Source organism: Maylandia zebra, linkage group LG18 (genome assembly GCF_041146795.1).
Source record: "Maylandia zebra isolate NMK-2024a linkage group LG18, Mzebra_GT3a, whole genome shotgun sequence".
In the NCBI taxonomy this organism is placed as follows: Eukaryota; Metazoa; Chordata; class Actinopteri; order Cichliformes; family Cichlidae; genus Maylandia; species Maylandia zebra.
The window spans coordinates 21,776,497-21,798,481 of NC_135184.1; the positions used below are offsets into that span (position 1 = coordinate 21,776,497).

The window sequence follows — 21,985 nt, forward strand, 5'->3', positions numbered from 1 at the left end:
CAGTCCTGGGAACAGCTAAGATACTGCGCAGGACCCTCAAGCTCCCAGGCCTCTGGTAGAGGACCCGAGCTTGAAGGATAAACCGCCCGCAGGGGCGTGCTGGGTGTGTTGTGTATATATATATATATATATATATATATATATATATATGTGTGTGTGTGTGTGTGTGTCCCTGCTTGGTGTTTGTGTATGATCATGATCTTTTTAATCTAGGGCCATAGCCATTGAGTCACATATCAGTCATTCTTCCTCCAAATAAGATGCTGCATTAAACCAATGCTCTCAAAATCGGATCTGGAAGCCTTTAAAAAAAAAGAAAAGAAAAAAAGCTTTGATTGCAACAAATTTCTTTTTTCTGGTATAAATGAAAAATTACTGTCTTGTTTTCTGCTTGTTCAAAATGCCCCTGAAAGCAGCTTCTTACTTATATTAGCAGACTTCATCACATCAGCCACATCCTGGCTTCTCTGCATAGGCTCCCCGCACTTTTAAGAATAGGGACTTTTAAAACATGCTGCAGACTAGCTTCAAGCTACATGGCAGAACTGTTGACCCCAGATGAGCCAGTTTGTCAGCTCAGATCCTCAGCTGGGGCCCTCCTGTCTGCTCTAAAGCCAAGGCTTAAATCCCACGATTTTTGCCATCAGGGCCCTTCAGCTCTTGAATGACCTGCCTGAGGAGATGCCAGGCAAAATCTAAAAACACATTTTTTAAAAACTTAAAAACTATTTTTTTCTCAGTCTTTTGTTCTTTTGTTATCTCATTGTTTTATAATCACCACCTATCCATCCATCCATTTTCTGACACTTATCCGGTATTGGGTCACGGGCAGCAGTCTGTCCAGAGAGTCCCTCCCTGACTTCTCTCACCCCTCTCACCCCAGCCTCAAGCTCATCAAGCCAAGAAATATAAATCCTTAGTGATTCTTAGGTCTGCCCCAGGGCCTCCTCCAGGTCGGACATGGCTAGAATACTTCACCTAGGAGGCATTGAGGAAGAATCCCTGTCAGGTGGCTTCACTTTTATGTTCAACTCTCTCTTCACCACAACAAATCAGTATAGCATCCATATCACTGCAAACACCGCCCCAATCCATCTGTCAATCTCATGTTCAACTCTACCCTCACTCATGAACAAGACCCCGAACTTGAACTTCTCCACTTGGGGCAGTAACTCGTCTCTGACTCAAATTGTCACTCCACCCTTTTCCTGCTGACTTGGAGGTGCTGATTCTCATTCCCGCTGCTTCACACTGGGCTGGAAACCACTCCAGTGTGAGGTGGAGGTCACCAACTGATGAAGGCAACAGAACCACATTGTTGGGTCTGCGCTTCCACAGGTCCCGCTGGTTTAGAGACTTATTCTCGTTAACGAAGCAAGATGAACAGCTTTAACCGGTTTTTCACATGCTAGCACGGGAAGTATCTCAGAGCAGCCCTTCTGCCCTCGGTCTCAGACCACTTCGAAGAAAGAGCTTCCCCTGCAGCCTTTTATCCTGTGACACAGTTTACACAAACACCCATTGTAAACCCCCCTATGGTGTCACTCACTGTATGTGTGTGTATGCATGTGCGAGAATGTGTGTGTGTGTTTGTGTTTGGGGGTGCGTTTGTGTGACCTCGTGCTCACAAAAGGATCATCTCCCCCACCCTGTATATGGCTTAACCCCTCTAACGGTCTCACCATACACAAGCACAGGTGAGGTCATAAATGGCAGGAAGTAAAACATCCTCACTAAACAAGAAAACAGAACTCTCACGTAGGATGTGCCTATAATAAAACACTACAGCCTCCCCCACCATTTGACAGGCTGGGGAGGGGGTCACAACCAAAGGAATGTCTTTGATCACACAGTTTGAAACAATGTATGGTAAGCACAAAAATGACAACATCTAACAATTCACTCTAACACACATCACAAACAAGAACACCCTCCTCCCCTTTTTTCATTTTTTTGTGTATTTTTTGTGTTATATTTTTTGGGTAATTTTTGGGTAATTCTTTTTTGGGTAATCTATACAATGTTTTCTTAACTTCATCCTGCTTATTTCTTGCTTTTATACCTGGCATCCTGTTTGGGGAATAAAGCTAGGACCAGTTGTCTGTCAGGTGTCTGCCATATCCCATTGTCATTCTGTCACATTCTAAACATGCATTTATACAGCAAATTATAAAAATAACCAAACTCTGTGCAGTGCAAAATAAAAGAAGACATTAAGAGGTGGAGTGTGTAGCGGAGGACTGCTGCTGTGACTCTTTTTTTTCTTTATGGTAATTAGTGAGAAATGCAGAACACATAAAGCTAAATGAGCCATTTATTAGCTGATGAAAATTCAATAATAAACAAAGTCCATAAAAAGGAAAGAGAGAAAGTAAAAACAGCTGGGTGGAAATGAGGCACAGGTGAACAGAATCCACACAGGAAATTAAGCTAAATACCAGACAAAGGAAACAACCAGTAAAAAAAGATTACAAAATATAACAAAATTAATAAATAAAAATCAAATATTCAATAAAAATCAGAATATAAAAGGAAAGAAAAAATAAAACCTCGAAACTATGGGTCTAAAATTCAGCAATAGAACAGAAAGTATTAACAAATGATGTTACAAGGACAAAGCCTTGAGGCGACTTTTGTTGTGATTTGGCGCTATATAAATAAAATTGAATTGAATTGGACATTTTATCCACACTAGGCTGATTGCTAAATGACTAACAGGAAGACAGAGATACCATTTGAGACTGGAAAGATACCAGTCTTACTATGAAGAACATAGTGTATAATCATTATAGTACTCTCCTCCTTAATGGGTGACCAATTGGAACAAAACTTTGTACAAACATTAAAAGAACTGGGATTTATGATAAAAATTTTCAAAAACATAAAGGCTTCTAATCACAGCATGTGTGACATACAGTGATTAAATATACAGCTATTAGCAAGGTTTATGTTTTTGAAAAATGTTACTATAAATCTCAATTCTTTTGATTTTCCTGTATATTATGTCCATGTTGATGTGTTTTTCTAGGGAAATGTGTTGCAGCTTCCCAAATAACCCTAAGTTATTTGGGAAGCTGCAACACATTTCAATATCATCTCTACAATATCGGTTCTAGTGCAAAATAACATACTGACAAATAACATACCCATTGTCTTTTCATGTTGTGGCAGAAGAGAAGTAGTACATTTGGCATAGAGGCAGTATCAGCAGCTGGTGAAAACATTCATGGTTCCACATTATGGGCATAGTTAATGAGTGAAATATGCTTCTAGTTTTCCACTCCTTAGACAGTACAGATTTTTACAGCAAATATGCCCACCCATGGCTGCAGAGCAACAGCTCCTGCTGGGTTATAGCAACACTCCTCGTACAAACCACCTGTTAAAGTGACTATAGCTTAGAAAAGAAAGCGTCATCTTCTAATTGGAAGGTTGGTGGTTCAATCACAAGCTTCTCTGGCCATAGTGTCCTGAGGCAAGATGCTGAACTCCAAATTGCTCCCAGTGCATCCGGTGTACATGACGGCTAGAAAGGGCTTAAAGGAGTAGATGTAGGTGTAGCCGTGTGACTGGATGAATGAGGCTCATAGTAAAAATAAAATTAAATAAAAATGCTGTTTTAATTAATTAATACTTTAGAAAAACACTTAATCTACTTTGAATTACTTAAGAAGAGATCAGCTGATTATATGAATGCAGCTCATGTGTAAGTGCAACGAGGAAGATCTGTAATCGCTCATCCTTTTTTACATCACTTCCTGTTTCCCACGCTGTCACACTGAGTGCCGACATCATTACTCCGACCCAATCATTTTCTTGCATACCTTCTTCGAGCCAATCAGCCCCCACTCTGCTCCTCTTTTGTTCTGCTTTTCAGAGTCAGACATTCGTGCAACCTCCCTATCTCCGCCTCACCTTGATCTCTCAGAGCCCCATGCGAGCCTCCATCTTCATCTTCACCAGCGCTTAGACTCCAGGATTGGTGGGAGGGGGTAGGGGGCCCTGTCCTAATTCCTACCATTGCTGGGACTATTTTCTGCTGTAATGGTTCATCATAGCAGTCTAATCACCAACTAGCTTATTAATCGAATTCTGTAGCAATTAATCATGTTCAATTCTTCCAAATGATCTCTCCTTATTGAAATAAATGCTCCTGCTAATTGAAATCTTGGAAAAACATTTTTTCCTTTGTTGTTTTCTGTGTTTTCTGGTGTCATTATTGTCTATGCATTACCTCATCAATGGGAAAAAAATACATTTGTACACACACACACAACCCTAAGTACACAGACAAGAGATAGGCTATCATTTAAGCTTATATGGCATCGGTAAGCAACATCAGGAATCGATCGACAGACCAGCACCCCCTGTTGTTTGTGTCACAGTGATAGGAGGAGAGGAGAGCGGAAGAGAGGAGAGGAGACAGATGTGATACAGTATGACTCAGGGCTATGAAGTCAAAGTGGGTTTATGCAGAGATTAAAGGATTGAAGAACAAGGGAGAGAAAGTGTAGGCAGGCAGACAGAGAGTCCATAAGAGTCCAAAAGCCTCCTGGAGAGACTGCAGAGAGTAACACAGAACAGTTACTCATCAAAATAAACTGCAGACTCAATAGTACGTCTGTGAAGTGGTCTGATCAATACATTCAGCGCTGTTTATTTTCTCTGTGAGGGGATATAAAGTGCAGATCAGATCATTCGTGTGAGGTGGTTGCCACATGTCAAACTGCCCAGTAAGCAGACAGTGTCAGGTGGCATCTCCACCAAAGCTACTGACCACCACTAACACAGAGTTTTTGTCAAAGCGTCCTTGAGCAAGACACTGGAACCTTCCCATTCATAGGAAGTGGACAGCTATTGAAATGATATAAAATAGCTAAATTTGTTCCTAAAAAAACATACAACTATGTATTTTTAGAAAAACACAAATGCTGTGTCATCTGAGCAAAAGAGTAGATGGACCACCCAGCATGATAGAGCAAAAACACTAAAGAAACAACAAAGAAGACCCAGGACTGTTAAGCAGCTTGAGTCCTATATTAGACAATAAAAGGACAAAAGTCCAGCAGCTGGTCTGCTCAGCTGCCAGATGTTTATGGACACAGTGGTAAACATTGCTCTGGCCCAACTTTCTTGAGAAATATTGCTGCCATCAAATTCAAAATTACCTTGTTTTGTCTTAAAATTGTACATTTTGTCACTTTTAACATTTGATATGTTCACTGTGTTCTGTTGTGATTAAAATATGGCTTTATTAGATTTGCAAATTGTTGCATTCTTTTTAATTGATATTTTAAACAGATTGCATAAATACATGTAAATGAAGATGTTACTCATAGTGTTGAATGCACTGAAAATTTGCACTCTGTCAAAAGTCCTTTTATGTCATTACTTCACTTTAATGACTTTAAACATATATTATACATTTTGGTTCTCTCACACTGATCTTGTTGTTTTGTTGCTGTTGTTGTTTTTTGTGTGACAGGAAGTTGTTTTCAGTAAAAACAAATAAGCCCCACACCTGACTACCTGGCTCACAACAAACAGACAAACAAGCAGGTTTCTGGTGTGTCGAGAGGTACGCTACTTTGATAAAAGTATTCGCTAGTCTGCCTTCACATATGAACTTGAGTGACATCCTACTCTTAATCCACTGGGTTTAATACTGTATGATGTCAGGCCACCCATTGCAGCTATAACAACTTTAACTGGTCTGAGAAGACTTTCCACAAGGTTTAGGAGTGTTTATGGGAATTTCTGATCATTCTTCCTGAAGTGCATTTTCGATGTCAGACAGTGATGTTGGCTCAGAAAGCCTGGCTTGCAGTCTCTGCTCCAATTCATCCCAAATTATTCTGTCTGGTTGAGGTCAGGACACTCAAGTTTTTCCACACCAAACTAATCCATGTCTTTATGAACCGTGCTTTGTGCACTGGTGCACTGTCATGTTGGAACAGGAAAAGGCCATCCCGAACAGTTTGCGCAAAGTTGGGAGCATGAAATTGTCCAAAATGTCTTGATATGCTAAAGTGATAAGAGTTTCTTTCACTGGGACTAAGGGGCCGAGCTCAACTTTTGAAAAACAATCCCACATCATAATCACCTCTCCACCAATCTTTACACTTGGCACAATGCAGTAACACAAGCACTATTGTCCTGGCAACTGCCAAACCCAGACCTGACCATCAGATTGTCTGATGAGAAGCATGATTTGTCACTCAAGAGAGCAACTGCTGTCTTCACTGCTCTGCAGTCCATTTGCGTTGTGCTTTACATCACTGTGCCAAACGCTTTGCATTGCACTTGGTGATGTAGGGCTTGGATGCAGCTACTTGACCATAGAAACCCATTCACTGAAGCTCTCTACGCACTGTTCTTCAGCTAATCTGAAGGCCACATTAAGTTTGGAGGTCTGACACGATTAACTGCAGAAAGTTGGCAACTTTTGTGCACTATGCGCCTCAGATTTCAAGTTGCCTACCACTTCGTGGCTGTTGTTCCCAATCGCTTCCATTATCTTATAATACCGCTAACAGTTGACTGTGGAATATTTAGTAGTGAGGAAATATCATGACTGGACTTGTTGCACAGGTTGCATCCTATCATGGTACCACTGTGGAATTTACTGAGCTCCTGAGACTGACCTGTTCTTTTACAAATGCTTGTAGAAGCAGTCTAGGCAGGCCACATGGCTGCACATGACAGGCCTCAGTTTTCCCCCTGACCTGAATCAGTTGTGACACTTTCATAGCAGATGATGAAACTGAGAGTGAGCAGAAAAATAATTAGCAAGTGAGCAGAAAAGCTTATACATACACTCTGTTTCCTCAGATATTAATAGGACAAAAGGCACCTAATATCAATAATCACTGTGACTTGTACAGGGATACAGTCTGTCTTCATATGCAGTATTTTTAAACTGTACATGAATGCTTTGTTTCATAATATGATCTGGCTGGCTTGATTGGGGTCATGAGATCTCATGTCTCACTCTCTCTCTCTCTCTCTCTCTCACACACGCACATATGCTCACACACGCAGATGTACAGTATACACACACTCATGCATTCCTTTCTGGTTCCGGTGGTCGTGTTAATTAGAGCTGTGGATAAAATAAGGCAGATGTGTTCCACCTCATTCTTGGGGTCAATTAGCTGTGACAGCAGAAGGCTGCAAAGTCCTAAGACCCAATTAATGAGAGGATTTACTTTCTATCACACAGGCTGGATATAATTACACTGAAACATTTAGTGTTATGGGTGAGTTTTGTTTGGCAGATGCTATGACTACCTCGTAGTAGTGACCGCTGTTAATTATGTGATTATTTCTGTGGAACTTTTTTCACTATTTATGACATTAAATATTACTTAAAGTAGCTTAGATATTTTTGTTTGTTTGTTAGTTAGTTTAAAAATAAGTGTTTTTTAATGAAATTAGCCAGGTGTTGCCTGTGTCACTGATTGAACGTGCACCACACCAGCCTTCCAGTGACCTGACACACAAACAGGCAAAAAGAAAGACAAGGTGGAGTGGGCCGCCAATCTTAGTTTTTTTGCATATTTGTCAAACTTGAATGTTTCAGATCATCAAATTTTAATATTAGACAGAGCTAACCTGAGCAAATCTAAATGGAAAGAAATGAAATGCAGTTTTCAAATGATGATTTTATTTATTTATGGACAAGTTATCCAAACCTTCCTCGGTCTATGAGGAAAAGTAATTGCCTCTTAAAAATAATAACTTGTTGTGCCACCTTTGGCACCAAGAACTGAAATTGTGATCACATCACTGCGGATGGATTTTGGCCCGCCCTTCTTTGCAGAATTGTTTTGATTCAGCCACACTGGAGGGTTTTCAAGAATGAACGGCCTGTTTGACGTCATGCCAAAGGATCTCAGTCTGATTTCAGGCAAGACTTTTACTAGGCCACTCCAAACCCTTCATTTGGGTTTTTTTGTTTGTTTTTTTGTGTGTTGTTTTAGGCATTCAGAGGTAGACTTGTTTGTGTGTTTCAGGTCATTGTTCTGCTGTATAACCTGAGTGTGCTTGAGCTTTGGAACACAAACTGAATGCTTTGCTTTCTCCTCTGGGTTCTTTTGTGACCTCCTGTATGTGTCGTCAATGCGCTGTTGGAGTAACTTTGGTAGGCCGGACGCTGTTGGGGAGGTTCATCACTGTTCCAAGTTTTCTTCATTTGTGGCTGATAGCTCTGACTGTGGTTCACTGAAATCCCGATGACTTAGAAATGGCTTTGTAACACTTTCCAGACTGATGACTTTGTTTCTCAACAGTTTCTTTAGACTGTGGGATGATGTGTTGTTGTTTTTTTTATCTTACAGTAACCTGTACGACACATCACACCCCACTGAACTGAAGTCTGTTCACCACGAACATTTCTGTTCTGATCCGGATAATTTTCTGGATGGGGATAAGAAGTTCTTCACAGGAGTAACCACCATTTGTGTTGGACATGGTTACAACACAACAATCGTTCTTTGGCAACAGGATAATTCAGTCTGATCATTTTTGAGAGCCATATTTCTCTGCAATTTGAGAGTGTGAAATAATATAGAATTGTTTCTGTGAGACAGAAGCTGAAATACGTGGGAGTGTGGGAAAAGACAGGCAAAGTTAGCCAAGGCCAATAAAAATAATTAATTACACAATTTTATTGAAAATGGGTCCCACAGACTTGAACAACAGTTAAATAAGTTTGTTGGAGAAAAAGCAGATGTGTGCTCCTTTCTTTTATATTGGAGTTTGGATGTATTTATGAATGGTGACACCGTGATAAAAGTCAGAGAATAATTTCTTTAAAAAATCTATAATGGGGGGGGGGGGGGGGGGGGGGGGGGGGCATTTTTCATGTTTCTGTCTGGATTACAGGAAATGCAGTAAAGAAAAGATGACGCAGCTCTTGATCATCTCCTGTATCAACAGATGAAATTATACACATGGATTTAAAAGGTAATTTTTCTCTCACTAGAAAAGTGCAAACTTCGACTTTTGATATTTGAATTTACTAAACTATTTGTTTAAAAGTGAGCCACTCAAAGCTAAAGACAGGTGTGGCCTGCAGTGAACCTGCTGAAAAAAACCCTCTTTCCACAGTTCTATATGAATGAAATTTCTCCTTAGATAAATGTGACCAAAGACGCTGTTTGAAAACTCTATCAGACCTGTGAAACTGTCTCTCTGAAGGGGAATTAGCTTTCATCTTAACATGAAAGAAAGCACAGGAACAGTCAGCAGCCTGCTGTATAAACACACCCATGTGTAGTTCTGTATCTTGTGACCTTACAGTCTCTCAAAACCCTTTGAAATCCAGTTCATAATACTCGAGACACTGTATCATCATGTTTGGTCTTGATATGTCTCACGGGGTTGTACCAAGCATATTTGCAATTTTATCCTCAGAGAAAAAGGCGAACTGTGATCCAGATAGGAAGAGAGCCCATCTAATTAAAGCTGCTGATCAGCAGCACGTCTCTTTTAGCCCAATACTCTGCTCTCTCTCTCTCTCTCTCTCTCACACACACACACACACACACACACACACACACACACACACACACACACACACACACACACACACACACACACACACACACACACAGGTTTAATTTCAGACATGCATGACACAGCCATGATATACCTTTAGCTCTGCCTTAGCTCAGGTTGCATAGAGATGGTGCTAATAATAGTGATATCTAATCAATGCACACACACACTAACCTTGAGCTGACTTTGTAACTACACTATGCAATCTCCCTGCAAGAATTGACAAAAACCATCCAAAGTATTTCTCAGCAGGATGCAGATAATTTCTGCTCAGGAGAGCGTGCTTGATCTGTGAGTGTCTCCTCAGTCCGATAAAGGAGCACACAGAAGAGCTGAAAAGTTGGAAGGAGAGGAGGATACCTCTATTTTTGGAGTCTGTATTCTCATGGCGTCCCAGGGGAGAGAGCCGCTGTGGGCTCCCCTCCTGTGATGGCAGCGCTGGTGAAACCTCCAAGGAGCACAACGTGTCAGTCAGTCAGACAAGTAAACATGGGGATTTGTATTTTGGAGCTTTGTAATCACACAACTTTCAGCAGAAATCAACAAAATCACGTGGAAGAGATACTGAAACTGGTTTTGGAAATAATTTACACTCACTCCAAACTTAATTTTGCCCAGAAAACTGTGTGCGTTGCACTGATGAACTGAAGGCCTTGTTGAAAAAGAAGCCGGACCACTTCTCCAACATGCGGGCATTTTCTGTTGCTGTGACAACAGCAAGGACCAGAGGAGGCATCCTTGGATGCTGGACAGCTTTTGTGTCTATACAACACTGGCTTTCTCACAAATGCTGTCAGCTTTATGGTTCACCGTTTCTGACTCAGACTGCACAGTGTTCTTGTCTGCGGTGAAATGATCTGGAATATATGCGGTCAGAGTGTTTTAATCTAGAACAGGAATTTCATAATTAGATTAAGGAGCTCACTCAGATCACAACAATAGCTGCTAATGGAGGATAGATAATGACTTCCATCAAATCAGCAAATCCAGTTGAGAGCTTATGGTTTTTAAAAAGCCACTGTGGAGTTTGCATCCGAGTGGGTGACTGAATAGACAAAAGTACTGGACCACACCTCATAATCTTTAAATTCAGATGCTTCCAGTCCCACAGATTTATAAAATGAAGCACCTAGCCATGCGGTCTGCCTTTGCAAACATTTGTGAAAGAAGGGGTCATTCTCACTGAATTTGTGCATGCTGCTGTAATAAGATGCAGGATGTTGCAACAATTTAGTTTGCAAAATTTCTTCCCTCCTAGTTACTCCATGATCAGCTGTAAATGGCATTATTAAGTGTTTAGGAGCTACAACAACTCAGCCAGGCAGCAGCAGAACACGTATTTAGAGAGTGCTGAGAAGCAGGGTGTGGAGAAGTCTCCAATGCTCTGCTGATTTGGTTACTGCAGAGTTACAAACCTCCTCTAGTATTAACATCAGCACAAAAAGTGTGCACCAAGAGCTTCATGGGTTTCCACAGCAGAGCAGGCCTGTAGGGGTAATGTGGAGGTGGGCTGGTGCTTTTGTCCATATAGTGCAAGTCCAAGGAGTGCAGATGAAGTTAAACATATGTTTATCCATTTCTTTAAGAAGCAGAAGCACTAAGGTTACCCTGCCAATATTAGGATCATTAATGCTGGCAATGCTGTAAAGCTTTGACAGTGCCAGTAACAGGTGAGCATTACAAATCCTCTTTTTTTTTTTAACATTCCCAGTTGGTTGGTTACTTCTGTGTCCTGTTGGGGGGAAACCTCACTCTAAGTTAGATTCAGTTCAATTCAGATTAAATTTGGTTTCATTTGTCATGCAGGAAAAATAAAGAAATGTTGCTAGTGCTGTTAATTATATTGTTGATGTGTGCATTTTAAATTTCTTTCTGTTTGAGATTTTAAAGGTCTAGAACAGGTATATAACCACAAAAACACTTTGATAGCAGTCAACTGAAAGCAGTGTCACCCACATTTGAAGCAAAGCATCAGGTAGCCTGCGTGAGAAATTTGATCAAACTAAAGAATAAAACTTAAGTTCAGTTTTCATTACAAAGATCCAAATCACAAAGGCAGTCACCTCAAGGTGCTTTATTTCTGTGGCTGGTTGTGGGTGATGAGGTGGAGGACATTTACACACACACCCTCCTCTCTCCCCCTTTTTTAATGTAATTGCTTTTGTAAGTTTACAAAAAAACTTCTTTTTTTTTTTTTAAGTTTTAGTAAAAGGATGCAGAGGCTTCAATTAAGATGCCAAAACAGTTCGTATTTGGTTAGGTGCCACATCTGGCTAATTATTAAGAATTTTAATGAAATGATATAAGAACGAAGAAGGATAAGAAGACAGCGATACATCAGCTACTGGGAGACAGCCAACCACCACTAGACATACACTAAATATACATACAAGCAGATTTTACCGTAAACAACGAGTGAACTCCCAGCATGCTGACCGGAGGCAGCCATTCACAGGAACTGTAGAAACAAAGAGAACAGAACAACCGTGTGAAATACTATTAAATAGATAGAGACAAACAATACTTTAAAAGAAAGCTAAAATAATCCCAGAATAAGCAGTGGTGAGTACTCCGCCTACACACAAACAGAACAATGTTACACATATGTACTCATTTTCTGTCCACAATAACAGTTATGGCAATTATGGCTGTTTAATCCTTTGTATCTGCCATGTGATTGGCTCTCCCCTGCTACGTTTGTTTTTCTGTAATTTAATATAAGTATGACAACCTTAGCGTGTATTACATTTTGTGAATAATAAATGGTCATTAGTTTGTGCACTGTTTTTATTCACCTTCTGATCACATGAGTCATGCGCATACAGGTGGTTTGGCACAAGATAAAACCAAGAGCTTTCACCCTGAAAATGTACGCACGCACACACTCTCTCTCTCTCTCTCTCTCTCTCTCTCTCTCTCTCTCTCTCTCACACACACACACACACACACACACACACACACACACACACAGCGAGTGAGAGAGAGAGGGAGAGAGAGAGGTACTCTATCGTTCTCTCTGCAGAGCAACGAGTCCATCGCTGAAGTCTGTTAAAAGCCCAGACACAGTGGCAGAGAGTTTATGTTTAGTCTGACATCTTGTGGTGGAATTAAACACTTCACCTACAAAAACGACCAATCATGCCTTTCGTGTAGCACTTACTACATTCACAAATAAAAACTGCAGCTCTTTTGGTTAAAAGTTAACGTGTTTTAGATTGTTTCAAATTCTTGGACATGGCTTGAAATTTCTCTCAAATGTTACAAATATCTTTTGATCAATTACCAAACCATTAGTTGCAACAGTTGAATTATTAAAGCAATAAATATCAAATAAATACTGTTATGGTAAAATATAAACTAAAAATGAAAAAATTACATCTATTATACATAATAATTTATTTTATCCACTAAAATACCCGATATACTCAGACGTGTGTCTCAAAACAGGAATGTAAAACTATGCCTTTGTGCCATCAGAAACTGAATTTGAATAAGTTAAATTCAAATCTGAATTGCTCAACTTAAATAAAAGCTTCTAAAACTGAATTTGAATTAGCCTAATTTAAAATCCAATGTATTGGTTTGAAAATGATTGTCACTAAATTGAAACTGAATTTTTTATTTTGAAAATGAATTAATTGAATTTGAAATTGTATTCCATCCTTCTTTAAATTTAGCTCTTGAATGCTTTCAGTTTCACTTTGCACCATTCAATTTCAGTTCTTAAATTCAGTTTTTTGGGTCATACATCCTGGAAGCCGTGTGGAAAAGAGTACCAGATTCAGTAAAAAAAAAAAAAAGTATCCATAACTCCAGATTTCGACTTATTTTCTCGACATTTCGACCTATTAACTCGAACAGTAATTCAAAATTTCGAGTTAGCTCTGTCAATCAGTAATCTACGTGAATGACGTAATTTTCCTGTTACCCGGAAGGATATGACTCAGAGGAACGCGCACGCAAAACCGGATGGCGAGCTACCAATGTATAGCAACAAATTGGCGCTTTCGAGAGTACCTTTGCTGGTGGTAACACCACGTGATTCAGCTAATAACACAAGGATTTCATTATTTGTGAAACCAAGCTGAAAATACTCAGCAATTTGTGCATTCATGACTGGCTGTAATACTGGTAGCTTAGCGCTTGTAGCTGAGGACTTCAGCTTCCGGGTAACAAGGAAATGACGCAATTCACGTAGATTACTGATTGTCAGTGCTAACTCGAAATTAAAGCTTTAAAATAAAGCTTTCGATACGGTAGAACATTATTTCTTATTTAAAGCACTCAAAACCTTTGGTTTTGGTCCAAACTTTGTGTCAACTATCGAAATGTTTTATAAAAATATTGACAGTTGTGTTATACTATATCCAAATACTACTAAAAGATTGCCAGTCATGAGATCTGTTTGCCAGGGTTGCCCAATTTCACCCTTTTTATTTTTGATTGTGGCTGAACTACTTTCATTACACATTTTAAATAGCCCAGTCATTAAAGGTTGATCTATTTTTGGTAAAGAAATCAGAGTGACTCAACTAGCAGATGACACCGTTTTATTCTTAAAAAACAAAGATCAGATTGAAAATGCTATTTCATTAATAAATGATTTCTCAATTGCCTCTGGATTAAAACTAAATAAATCTAAATGTGAAATTTTATGTTTGTACCAATCAAATGTCAAATCCTTACACAATATTCCTGTCAAAAACTGTGTTAGATACCTTGGTATTCATGTCTGTAAGAATGACACAGAGCGTCAACAACTCAACTTTTCTCCCAGGATGGAAAAAACTAAAACTATACTGAACTTATGGCTCCAAAGAGACCTATCAATTTTTGGTAGAATCCTTTTGACTAAAGCTGAAGGTGTTTCCAGATTTGTGTATCCAGCCCTTTCCCTTAATGTGTATGATTCCACATGTAAAAATGTTAATAACTTATTTGTTAACTTTGTATGGAAGAATAAGCACCATCATCTAAAAAAATCATTGCTTTGTGGACCTAAAGATAAAGGTGGTTTTGACCTTCTGGACTTCATGGACCTGAACTATACATTTAAGGTGAAATGGCTAAAAGAATGCTTAAAATCTCCTGGATCATTATGGCATTTCATTCCACATAACATTTTTAGAAATGTTGGAGGTTTACAGTTCCTATTGTCTTGTAGTTACAGTATATAAAAGTTACCAGTTAAAATGTCTGCATTTTATCAACAGGCATTGTTGGCTTGGAAATTATGTTATTCACATAACTTTTCTCCACATAGATCTATTATCTGGAATAACGAATGTATTACTAAGAGGAACAAATCACTATATTAGCAGAATTGGATTGATAAAAATATAATCTATTTAAAAGACTTATTTGACTCTGAAGGCCAGCTACTTAGTTACAATGACTTTATTACAGAAAAAACATTCCCTATCAAATTTAAAGATTTTAGCTCTGTAATAAAGTCCGTTCCCAGCGGACTGACTGAGTTGATGAAAAGTTACAAAAAACAGAACACACCACATGCATCCGTTAACACTCTTTATATAAATGGTATTGATTTCTTAAGCAAGAAATGCACCAATAAACATATTAGAGAATGTTTGTATAATGCGAAGAAAATAACTCCAAGAGGGAAGTTTTTTTGGAATGCTACTGTATTTTTGATAATATCAACTGGGATAAAGCGTGGCTTGTTCCTTTTAGATTTTGTATTACAAACAAAGTTAGAGAATTACATTTGAAATTATTACATAACATATATCCATCCAACATGTACATTTCAAGATTCTGTGACATTGATAGAAAATGTACCTTTTGTAAAACTGAACTTGAAAGTGTTACTCATTTGTTTTATGGCTGTTCATATAGTGCTACATTTTGGAGAGAGCTTGAAAATTATATACTGTGCAAGACAACATACGAAATCAAAATTGAAGGGAAGAACATTATCACTTATTTTGAAACTAAAGAAAAAAAATGTGCCATTGTCATTCTTTATATCTTATTAGGGAAATTCCATATACATAAATGTAAATTTCAAAACTCAATCCTATCATTTAATTTGTTTTTGATTGAAATTGAATATTATTTAAACTCTCTTAAATTAACTTCCAATAAAAAAGGTTTATCATTGATTGAAATTCATTCTGAAATGTTTAACAAATGAGCTGTCACGACTTTCAAGTACTAAATTATGAAGTCTGTCACATTCCCCCCCCCCCCCCCTTTATTTATTTGTCCTTATTTCATTGTACTGTATATTGTACTTTTATTTGCCTTGTATGTCTACTGTTCAGGCTGAACTGGAATGACTGGCTGTTCACTTTGTAATTTTAATAAAGTTTGAGAAAAAAAAGTGCTAACTCGAAATTTCGAGTTTCTTTTCTTTAAAACGTCAAAATTTTGAGCTACTTAAAAAAAAAAATTCGAGTTAATAAGTTAAAATTTCCACAAATATGACTCGAAATTTCGAGTTATGGATACTTTTTTAGTGGCGGAAAGGGGCTTCCATAAAAAATATGGAAACCTTGCATGTTTGTAAAGTTGGATAAAATCAAAAGGAAAAATTTACAGTTTACTACGAAACCCATAGTCCTTTGCGCGCTATGCGTTCCTCTTGGTAGTTGTAGTCAGCAAATCCGTCTCGTTTCCGTGTGTCTTGCTTTAGGTGGAGGAATCTGCTCTGCAAAGACAAACACGTGAAATTATTGATCAGGTAGGGCAAACAGCTTATTTTGCTGGCTCTCGCCTAGTGAACTAGTCGACCACAGATGTAATATAAGCTATTTTTTCATGTTCAGCCCTTATTTTTTCCGGTAATCCAGAAGCTGCAGACAGGGTGCGAAATCAGCGCTTACATGGCGATGTATTTCCTTTTGTTCAGCTAGCTTACGTGCAGAAATACAGAAGCCAAAATCTTACAAATGTTTCTCGTTTAAAAAAATGAAAGGTGACTGAGGGGATTTCCTGGCGTTAACCACCTACGTGGTCCAATTTTAGACACACTGTTGCTTGGCATTTCCGACGGCACTCCGAACGGCGGCGTTTATTCAGCTAGCCTCGGCGAAGTTACACATTTATTAGCCATAAAAACTTAGCTTTGTAAATATGTAACCCGTAGTCGTGTTAGCATTCTTAGCGTTAGTAGCGGGCTTGTCGCAGTAATGTTGTTTACATCCGGTAATGCTTGTTCGCATGGATGTGGTTGATTGAGGTGAGGGCTGTAAACCTACCGGGGAACTTGAGTTTGCTCCTCTTTGCCTGATTATATGATCACATTTCATCAGGTCCTGTTACACTCATCAAATGACTTGTCTTGTTTCTCACAGGGTTGTGTGAATTTATGGAAACATGTCAAAGAAACGGGGCAGGTAGGCTCATTAAGCAAGTCAGATTTAACACCTTTGACCCTGCTGTTACAATGTGACACAGTACACACACACACACACACACACACACACACACACACACACACACACACACACACACACACAGATTTCACTTTATACTTCCCTTTGAATGACACTGTAGTAACATATGGTCAGATCATCAGTCAGCACTTAAATATAAGCTTAAACGTTTACTGACCTGGAAAAGATGGCCAGTGGTGACCAGTTGTCTGTAACCAGTCCATCCAGAGTGCTTAGATGCTAATTATAAATATTGTTATTTGAGCTTGTTTATCAGCATAGCAGGAGCTTTTAATTATTAACCTGGCATATTGTAATCTTGATAAGAAAGCATATGGGCCACTTAATTTTTTTTTAAATGTTTTTGCTGTCTGTTTATGGTATAGATACAACAGCCAACCCTCTACATTATTTTCACACAATATCTGTGAAGTTAAAGGCTTTAAAGATTCAGTAGTGTAAAAGACGACAGCCCATGGCAGATTTTACTTTGAAGCTCGACTTTGAAGTGATGGCTTTGAATATTAAATTTAAAATAGTTTCACACTCATTTGTTTATGTAACATTTTGATAGTTCTCATTGTTTGGGTTGACTGAACTCTCTGTCATTAGAGGTAACGCAAACAATATACTGATGTGGAACAGCTTAAGTTCATCATACCCGCACTAACGTATGAATGCTAACGTGGCGCTTGCTCCATTCCTGTTTACAGGAAGCGCAGCAGTGGAGAGCTGAGTGAGAGCTCGGCGTCGACCCTGAGTCCGGACCCTGACAACCTACTGGGCCGCAGGATTCAGCACACCTGGAGGGAGAAGGGCAACGTAACCAAATGGAAGGGCACAGTTTTGGAGCGCCTGTCTGTGAACACCTCCCTCTACATGGTCAAATATGACGGCTTTGATTGCGTCTACGGAATCGAGCTCTTCAAAGACAGCCGGGTATCCAACCTGCAGGTCCTGGCAGAGAAAGTTGGTGAGTGTCATGATGAAGCTCTAATCACTGATACTTTGCTTGAATTTAAATGTTTTATAGTCAATTATTGAAATTTAAATGAACTTTGTCATGTCTGCAGTGCATCACGCTGCATGTCACGTTTTTGTATGATTCCCTGTTGAATCTCGTGTTGGTGTTTATCTCATTTAGGTCTGAGGGGATACGCTGTGAAGCAAATTTGCCATAGCTGTGCATTAGCCGCCTCGATTAAACCTAAAATCCCAGTCGAGGATAATGCGCATCACGCTGGTAGACACGAACATTGTTTCCCCTCTGAGGTTTATTGCACATTCTCACTAAGGGTGTGGATTGACGCATCATTTGACTCCACTTCTGCTTCAGTCAGAGAAATAGGCATCATCGAATGCTTAAAAATAAATAGCAAGAAAGAGTAGAGAGGAATACTGGAAGAAAACCTTTAATGGTTAAAATCCATGTATTTATTTTGCCAGTCGTACACTTACTGAGGCTCTTTGTTTCTGATGTGGCGGATGCACATTTGAGCCATTAAACTTGATTAATTTAAACACGATACATCATTCAGTGCACCTCTAACGTAACAGGTTGCTGAGAACATGTGCTGCTATGACAGGAGAAAGCTACATGATCCACTCCTGCCAAGAGTATGCTTTCAACATTTTATGGTGCCACGTTTTTGTCTGTTTGCACCGATATTTGCCTTGCTAAATGCAGGCTTGTTTGTGTGCAGCCTTCCAAAAAACCAGCAGGGCATAGCTATGAAGCTGTAGAAGGCTTATTGGTTGAAAAAAAAACACTCGGCTGGCTCCGTGTGTGTGTGTTATAATTTAGTGCTTTTCTTTGCTGCCTGAACACGAGCAAGAGTAGCCCACTCGTGGGTTTTAGTGGCACTGCCCTCTGGTGACATTACATAGCCACAGCATGCAGATGACCGTCTGTAAAGCTGTGCATAGGCTCTGCATAGGAGCCGTTATTTACCCTGGTGATCTAGTCAGGTAAAAAAGAAAAAAAAGAGCCACCTTTGTAATGTTGAAAACTCTGGCTTTAGGCTCTACATGACTCGCTAATCTCTATTCATAGCACACCCTCAGGTGTGGTGACGAACTTTGTGTATTTAATAGCAACATAACTACTGCTGGTTACACAAAATACACCTCTCTCTTTTTACTTGAGGACCGTATTAAACAGCATAATAATTTACCAGCATATAAAATGATTTAAATTTCAGTGGCTTATTGGTTTATATCAGGATACCTTATTTTACATGGTGAGATGTTAATATGTTATAACTGCACATTTAACCCCTGAGATATTTTAACACAAGAAAAAAAACAGTAAAATTTCTGCAGTACATCTCAGTTTTTATACATGAAATAAGAAATGCTGCTGAAAGAAGTCTGCGAGCATGACTCTGGGCTTAAATTGTAAGAAATAATTGTGTAAAAGTTCTGGTTGCTCATTACCCAGACTGTCCTATAAATATAAAACAGAAACTTTCTGTTAATTCACAGAAATCTGACCATAGAGAAAACAGAAATTTCACCAATTGTTAGTGTGAACATTTTTTTCTGTCTTTTCATTGTTTATCCATTAATAAATTACTTTGGTGTATTATGAATGCCCACCGGGGAGTCTTTATCTGCAAGAAAACCTGTAAAACGTATAAAAATACGTCCAGTGAACCAGATTGGCATCTTGGGCACCCGGGGCCTTATTTTTGACACCCCGGCTGAACATGATGACAATCTTTGTCGTCCTTTACTAAGAAATAGTCTTTTATTATCTAATTGAAAATGTAAAGCTGGCAGCATCAGAATAAAGCATTGGGGGAATTATAATGTCATATAAAATAGATTTTAGTGTTTTCATTTATCCTGTCGTCTTGGGTCTGTAAATGTTTTGGATTGATGGACTCATTGAAGTGTCTTCTCATTTCCACAGTGAACAATAAGATCAAGGTGCCTCCTGGGGCGGAGGAGCTGGTGGGTCGAGCAGTGGAGCATCTGTTCGAGAAGGAGGACGGGGAGAAAAATGAGTGGCGAGGCATGGTGTTGTCCCGGGCCCCAATCATGACCCACTGGTATTACATCACCTACGAGAAGGACCCGGTGCTCTACATGTACCAGCTGTGGGACGACTATAAGGACGGGGACCTGCACGTCCTGCCGGAGTCAGGTATGGTAATGTGAGCTTCGCTGTCAGTGTGCATAAAACTGTCAGTGTTTTATATTTCCGATCCTCCTGGAAAAGTGGGAGGAAGAGAACAGGACAAATTTACATAGTCTGCATTGCAAAACACTCCAGCATCTCTGGCTCGTTCTTCTCCTCCTGAACATTTTGTTCAGAATTTCTGCTTAGTTAGGAGAGTATGATCTGCTGCTTTAGAGGAATTTATTCATGAATGAACTGTGGCAAGCACAGGTGGTGGGTTAAAGGTCATGTTCAAACGACAGGTAACAGGCTTGGAAGCCTGTTGCAAATAAACGTATGTGGCTGAGTAAATGCTGTCCAGCACGGCATCATGTGGTTTTTCTGTTTGCCATCCAGAGAACAAACACCTGCTGCCAGCGGACAGGAAGCCAGGTGAGGAGCCAGAGAGCCTCGTCGGGAAGCAGGTAGAGTACGTCACAGATAACGGTCTGAAGAGGACGGGTTTAGTCATCTACCAGGTCCCGGCGAAGCCCACCGTCTACTACATAAAGTATGACGACGATGTTCACATCCACGTCTACGACCTGGTGAAGACCACCTAGTACTGACTGTCTGGTTTCATCTTCAGCTGTTGGCTCAAGTTTTACCCCAACAAGTCGTTACCTGTTAAAGTGTTAAAGGTTTCAGCTTTCCTCCAGTGGGAGGCAACATGCCGAAAAGGCCATTTTTTTTCTCATCTTGTCCCATATGGGCCTGCGTCATTCTATGATAACAACACATCTTTGTTTTGATTCTGAATTTTAAGTTGAACTTAAAATATGGCACTTAAAGTCCTCTTCCGTGTAAATAAAGCAGATCTGAGATCAGCTGTGTAGCCCAGCAGGTGAAATCGTAGGCGTTGCTGTATGGTGCGACTCCCAAACTCAACAAAAGTTCATACAACACATCAAACTAATGTTTTTCTTTTCTCTTTCTGCTTGTGTTATTTATTTGAATCTGGAATATCTGGCTCTGCTGCTGGTAAGGAAACAAAAAACAACAAAGAAAACTGTGTCTGCTGTGTTTCATGTGTGTCACTTGGTAGGCCTCAGTTTGTTGAATATAGAAAACCATGTGTGCTGATTTCCCATCGCAGTGAACTCAGATTTCTGTTGACTTGTATAAGCATTAATGAGACTGGTGTCTCACGTGAATATAAAAACAGAATAAGTGAAAAATCCATGTATGATATTTCTGTTCCGTTTGATCATTCAAACTGTCAGTTTTTCTACATTAAAATATATCAGAAACACTGATGTTGATGTCAAGTTGTTTGAGACGGTGTTTGTGCTACGCACTATTTATGTAGTTCAAATTGGCGACCAACAATGTTTAGTATTTTGGACTGAAAGTCTTCATTAGTTGCCAAAAATGAATGAAATACTGTTCATTGTGACCCTAAATATGTTTTGTTCTGTAAATAAAAAAGACATTTTTATGAACGTACAACAAAGCTGGTTGTATTTTCTTTTCCAGATGTTTCCTATTAACACGTTCATCTTGAGCGCTGTTAATATTTATGTCCAGGGAGCATGATGCATGAGTTTAGCCAAACAGAAAACACTCACTACTCACTCATAAAACAAGTCAGACTTGAGATTTTAGAGATGAAAACTCTGGTTAAATAACCCGAGACACCAGAGCTTATAGATGGAGCGGTTGACTTTGCAGGTAGCCAGATTTTAGCTTTATTCATAAGGAGAAGCCTCTCTTTAACCCACAGTTCACTCTCATCCTGTTTATTGGAAAAACAGACTCAGTCGCTACTACACACTGGTGAATCAGCTGTACTTTATCCATTGAGTCACGTGGTTACCATGGCTGAAATAACAAATATCTGTGGATAAAGTTTAGTTCTCCT

At 39.3% G+C, this 21,985-nt stretch overlaps 1 protein-coding gene across 2 annotated transcripts; it reads left to right on the plus strand.

Annotated features, from left to right (window-relative positions):
- Positions 1-16,151: 16,151 nt before the first annotated feature.
- LOC101487126 (spindlin-Z) lies at positions 16,152-21,577 on the plus strand. Of its 2 annotated transcripts, none has more exons than XM_004542511.4 (5): positions 16,152-16,267; positions 16,881-16,922; positions 17,675-17,934; positions 19,876-20,109; positions 20,482-21,577. In XM_004542511.4, exons 2-5 carry the CDS (start codon positions 16,903-16,905, stop codon positions 20,685-20,687), a joined length of 720 nt encoding a protein of 239 aa, XP_004542568.1. In that variant the 5' UTR covers positions 16,152-16,267; positions 16,881-16,902; the 3' UTR covers positions 20,688-21,577. The 2 variants fall into 2 exon arrangements, with proteins under 2 accessions (XP_004542568.1, XP_004542569.1); XM_004542512.5 differs by lacking the exon at positions 16,152-16,267 and adding an exon at positions 16,336-16,765.
- The last annotated feature ends 408 nt before the right edge of the window (positions 21,578-21,985 follow it).

Bases quoted from the DNA above. Each gene is read 5' to 3' on its own strand.
- LOC101487126 (XM_004542511.4), top strand. From the start codon at position 16,903: ATGTCAAAGAAACGGGGCAG. The intron at 16,923-17,674 runs GTAGGCTCATTA...TCCTGTTTACAG, and splicing joins ATGTCAAAGAAACGGGGCAG to GAAGCGCAGCAGTGGAGAGC. The intron at 17,935-19,875 runs GTGAGTGTCATG...TCATTTCCACAG, and splicing joins GGTCCTGGCAGAGAAAGTTG to TGAACAATAAGATCAAGGTG.